We start from the raw sequence: 4,232 nt of genomic DNA on the forward strand, positions 1-4,232 counted from the left end.
CCTTGGGAAGCAGAAGATCCAGGTAGGGGGTTATACACTGACCTACAGAGACACATGTATGTTTAAATGGGTATATAGGTACTCAGTGTCACTATACAGAGCAGCCAGGTCTCAATAGGATTTATTTACACAGTTTGCGTGTTTGCAAAATATATTCAATTGCAGCACCTGTGGCCCCAGGAGGATTTTGGTTTTCAAATCCATTTACTTTTTATTAAGCACCAACAGAGTCCGCAGCGCTGTACAATTTAAACAAGGCAGTTAGCACACATATAACGCATCAGGAGATGAGCACCCGGCCCGTGAGCTTACAATCTAGTTTTATGGTATTTGTGAGGGCTCGGCTCGAGAGCTTTCAATCTAAGGGAGTGATATGGGGCAATTGAAACAAGAGGAGGGGTGAATAGGGAGGGTAACGGCTCTTGTAGCAGTAATTAGGGGTTCCAGGATGCAAAATAAAACAGAGGGGTGGACGGTGGGTTAGTGCCGGGTTTCAGATGGTGGTCTTCAGTGGGATTGGGATGTTTCAGGAAAGGATACGAAGCTTTTGAGTTGGCCGGTAGACCCCACGTCATCAGAAAATGCCAAAGTTAAATGGTCCAGGTGTGCTGCATGCGTGCTTTAGGGGCCCCGGTGTAAAAAATGTGTGCAGGGGTTAGTATTTTTTCAGTATATTCAGTGGTTGGGGAGCTGTAGGATAATAGATGGAATATAATATATATAATATACCAGTATCTGCCTTGGGAGTCCAGGAGAGAAGGGGTGGAGGGGGGCAGTTGATTAATCTGGGGGGGGTTGGGTCTGGAGTATTGGGGGACAGTTATTTGACCTGCTGCGATTATCTCCGATCTGATTTGCCATTCAATTTGGTCCAATGTTTGAGCTGTTTGGCGTCATACAGCTGCCATCATGTGACTGTTAGAGCGATATGAGAATAGAAGTCCATAGCGGCTCGAGTTCATAGAGTTGGTCGCATCTCCAAACATTCATGACAAACCATTGGAGTCGTGACCTTGTGAAATCCAACACAGCTGCGCATGCTTGGTCACTATGTATCCATGCTGTTGTTGTTATTAATTGGTTTATATGGTGCCATCATATTCCGTAGCGCTGTACAATGTGTAAACGGAACATAACAAGTAGTGTATAACATAACAATTTGACTCAGCCCGGCTCAAGCAAATTGAGTTTCAAATGTGCTGCGTCTCAATAATAAGACAGACTTGGGTAACTCAGACATATCACAGTATGTCATTGCAATGTTTTGAAATCAATTATGTCTTTTTAAAGGTAAATTAATGACCAAACGCCCACTTTAAGCCTTTTAGGCTATTATTAAAGTCTGTGTACTGCATGCACAGTCACAGGAGTAATCTCTTATTTGGCAGTCACAGGAGTAATCTCTTATTTGGCAGTCACAGGAGTAATCTCTTATTTGGTAACCAATTTCCCTGGCATTTTGCCCTCGAGCCACGATTTGCTGTTTTTGTTTCCTGCAGGCAATTTCCGGGACGTTTACGCGTTGCAATAAACAGAAGCGAAAGTCAGGGTCGGACTTTGAGTAAGTTTGGAATATATTTGCCCCGACCCGTATTTAGTAAAAAAATAAATAAAACGGTTTATACCCCAAAAGTTGCTCAAAGATTATCATCCCGTCCAATGTGTAAGCGGCACCGCGGGCTTTATAAAAAAAAAAAAAAAAAAAAAATGTAAAAAAAAAAGTGCAATTAGGAAGTCGGACGTTTCTGCCTAAAATGTTATGTTTTTTTTGAACATACAGAAAATAAAATGCTAAAAAAAAGATGAAATAACGTAAGTGTTCTTTCTTTTTGCGATGTCCTAAAACGCGTTGTATGTTTCTTTCCCTTCAGATATTCAGACCTTGCTCCGGTTTAAAAAATGGAAGATGGACCACCTCCAGTAAGAACACATTTGGACCCTCTGGATTTAAGTACCACAGAGGACTCTGCGAAACCAGATGGACAATGTTCATCTGAGGGTAAAAAAGCTAAAAAGGGAAAGTTGGGTCGGAAGAGGAGTGAGAACAGCACCAGCAATAAGAAGCCACCGGTGGATGTGAAGTGCACCGGCCACAAAAGGGACTATTCGTGCGATGAGTGTTTGAAGATGTTCACCAGCAGCTCGGCCCTCGGTAGACATCGTAGACTTCATAGAGGGTGGAAACCGTACGTGTGCACGGAGTGCGACAAATGTTTCACTCGCAGCGAACACCTCATCATACACCTGAGGAGCCACTCGGGAGAGAGGCCGTATTCCTGCTCGGAGTGCGGAAAAAGTTTCACGAGCGGCTCGACTCTTACGCTTCACGAGCGGACTCACACCGGGGAGAGGCCTTATACGTGCCGAGAGTGCGGGAAGGGATTTATAAGGGCCTCGCATCTTGCTCTTCACAACCGTTCGCACACCGGGGAGAGGCCATACCCTTGTCAAGAGTGCGGGAAGAGTTTCGCTGACAGTTCCACCTTGGCCAAGCATCAAAAGACTCACTCTGGGGAAAGGCCGTACGTCTGCGGGCTTTGCTGGAGAGGCTTTACCCACAGTGCAAATCTCATAGCCCACCAAAGGACCCACACAGGGGAGCGGCCGTATTGGTGCAGCGAGTGTGGAAAATCCTTCACTCGCACCTCGCACTTAATCCTGCATATGAGGCGGCACCAGGATAAGCCATCGTCATAACGGGCAATCTATGATATTCTGTGCAAGTTACTATATTACTAGGATATTGTTTCAAAAATAAAAAATGAGCAAATGCTTAAGCTCGTATTGATGCATAACCTTTTGGGTTAAAAAAAAACAGTTCAATAATGTGTGGGGTAGTCCTGGCAGACCTGGACCCGGAACTTTTTATTATTATTATCATTATTATTATAGAGATACAGGGTATTGGGGCACAAGCTTTATTTTTAACTAATTTTCTTTTCCACCATGGCCCCCAGTGCAACATCACTCAAGAGCCCTCCTCGATCTCTCTTGTATGGTTACACGGTGACATCACTGGTGACCTCATAATTATTTTTTTTACTAATATATTTTTTTTTTTATTATTTCAATTTTTTTGAAGCGGTAGAAACTATGATCTTCGTGTCGTTCATGCGGTAATCAGGAACCAGGGCTCTGTAGCAATGTGTGTGGTCAGCCAGTAAGGGGCAGTGATCAGAGATAACAGTCTGGACAGATCCTGGGTCTCTGCTTAAGACAGTAACGCTGCTGGAAGGAAAATGCCCGAACATATGTTTAAGCTTTCAAACAGTTCAGGTGTATTAGCGCTCACACTGAGTGCCGTCGCACCAAAGCTGATGGCACCGAGCCGGCTCTCCCTGATCTGAATAGTTGTACGTCCATAGGATTATGAAGGAGTTAATCCTTCTCATCTCCCATCTCCTTACTTTCAACACCAGAGTAATCCGTATCACTAAAACTGACGCGTTTCGACACTGTTTTATTATGCGCTTTTTTTACCGGTTTCAAAATTTGAGGAATACTGGGTGTTTGCCAGCTATAAAACAAAAGTTCAGGTCATAGTCCGTCTTGTCTGGATTTACTTTATGATGTTTCCATATCACTAATTCATCCTTTAGCGCTGTCATCTGTTTGTGCGGCTTCACATCCTGTTCCTCAAACCTCGGTTCAATGACCCAATAACGGCCGCAGCGAGCAGCGTGTTAATGTGTTATTCCAGACCGTCATGAACTCGGCAATCACAAATTTGATGCCTGATCTGCGTAGAAATTCAATTTTTAGAAAGATAAAGATCAAAAATGTATTAAAACAAAAAAAAAAAAAACCTCTCAAAGTCCACTGATTTATTGCTTGCAGTGTAAAGGAAATTTAACCTATTCAACTCTGGATGTAATATCCCACATTAAAAATATATTTGCATTTATTATTCATTAAATATATATATATATATATATATATATAATACTATTATTATATACATAATCTAAACATTATGATTTCAAAATTGTTAAAGAATTATCTAGAGAAATGTAAATATGAGAACCCAAAACAGAATGCATAAAAATCAGTAAATACTCATCAATCTACAAGAAAAAAATGGGGGAATTATCAGAATTTGGAATACACATTAACAAAATCTGTATGTTAGTATATATTATGGTTGGTTGCAGTCTTTATTCACCATCATTAAGGTGTTATAATTTTTTTATTTTTTTTAAAAAAAAGGTTATAATAAAGAAAAAAAAAAAAAA

The 4,232-nt window shown here is 41.4% G+C and overlaps 1 protein-coding gene across 1 annotated transcript; it reads left to right on the forward strand.

The window, feature by feature from the left end:
- Window positions 1–1,899: 1,899 nt before the first annotated feature.
- Window positions 1,900–2,697, forward strand: LOC149274823 (uncharacterized). The gene has a single exon (XM_089505208.1). It carries the CDS (start codon window positions 1,900–1,902, stop codon window positions 2,695–2,697), a length of 798 nt encoding a protein of 265 aa, XP_089361334.1.
- Window positions 2,698–4,232: the final 1,535 nt, after the last annotated feature.

The sequence above is a fragment of the Sceloporus occidentalis genome, unplaced genomic scaffold, assembly GCF_023333645.1.
Source record: "Sceloporus occidentalis isolate IW3139 unplaced genomic scaffold, rSceOcc1.0.p SCAF_318, whole genome shotgun sequence".
NCBI classification, from domain to species: domain Eukaryota; kingdom Metazoa; phylum Chordata; class Lepidosauria; order Squamata; family Phrynosomatidae; genus Sceloporus; species Sceloporus occidentalis.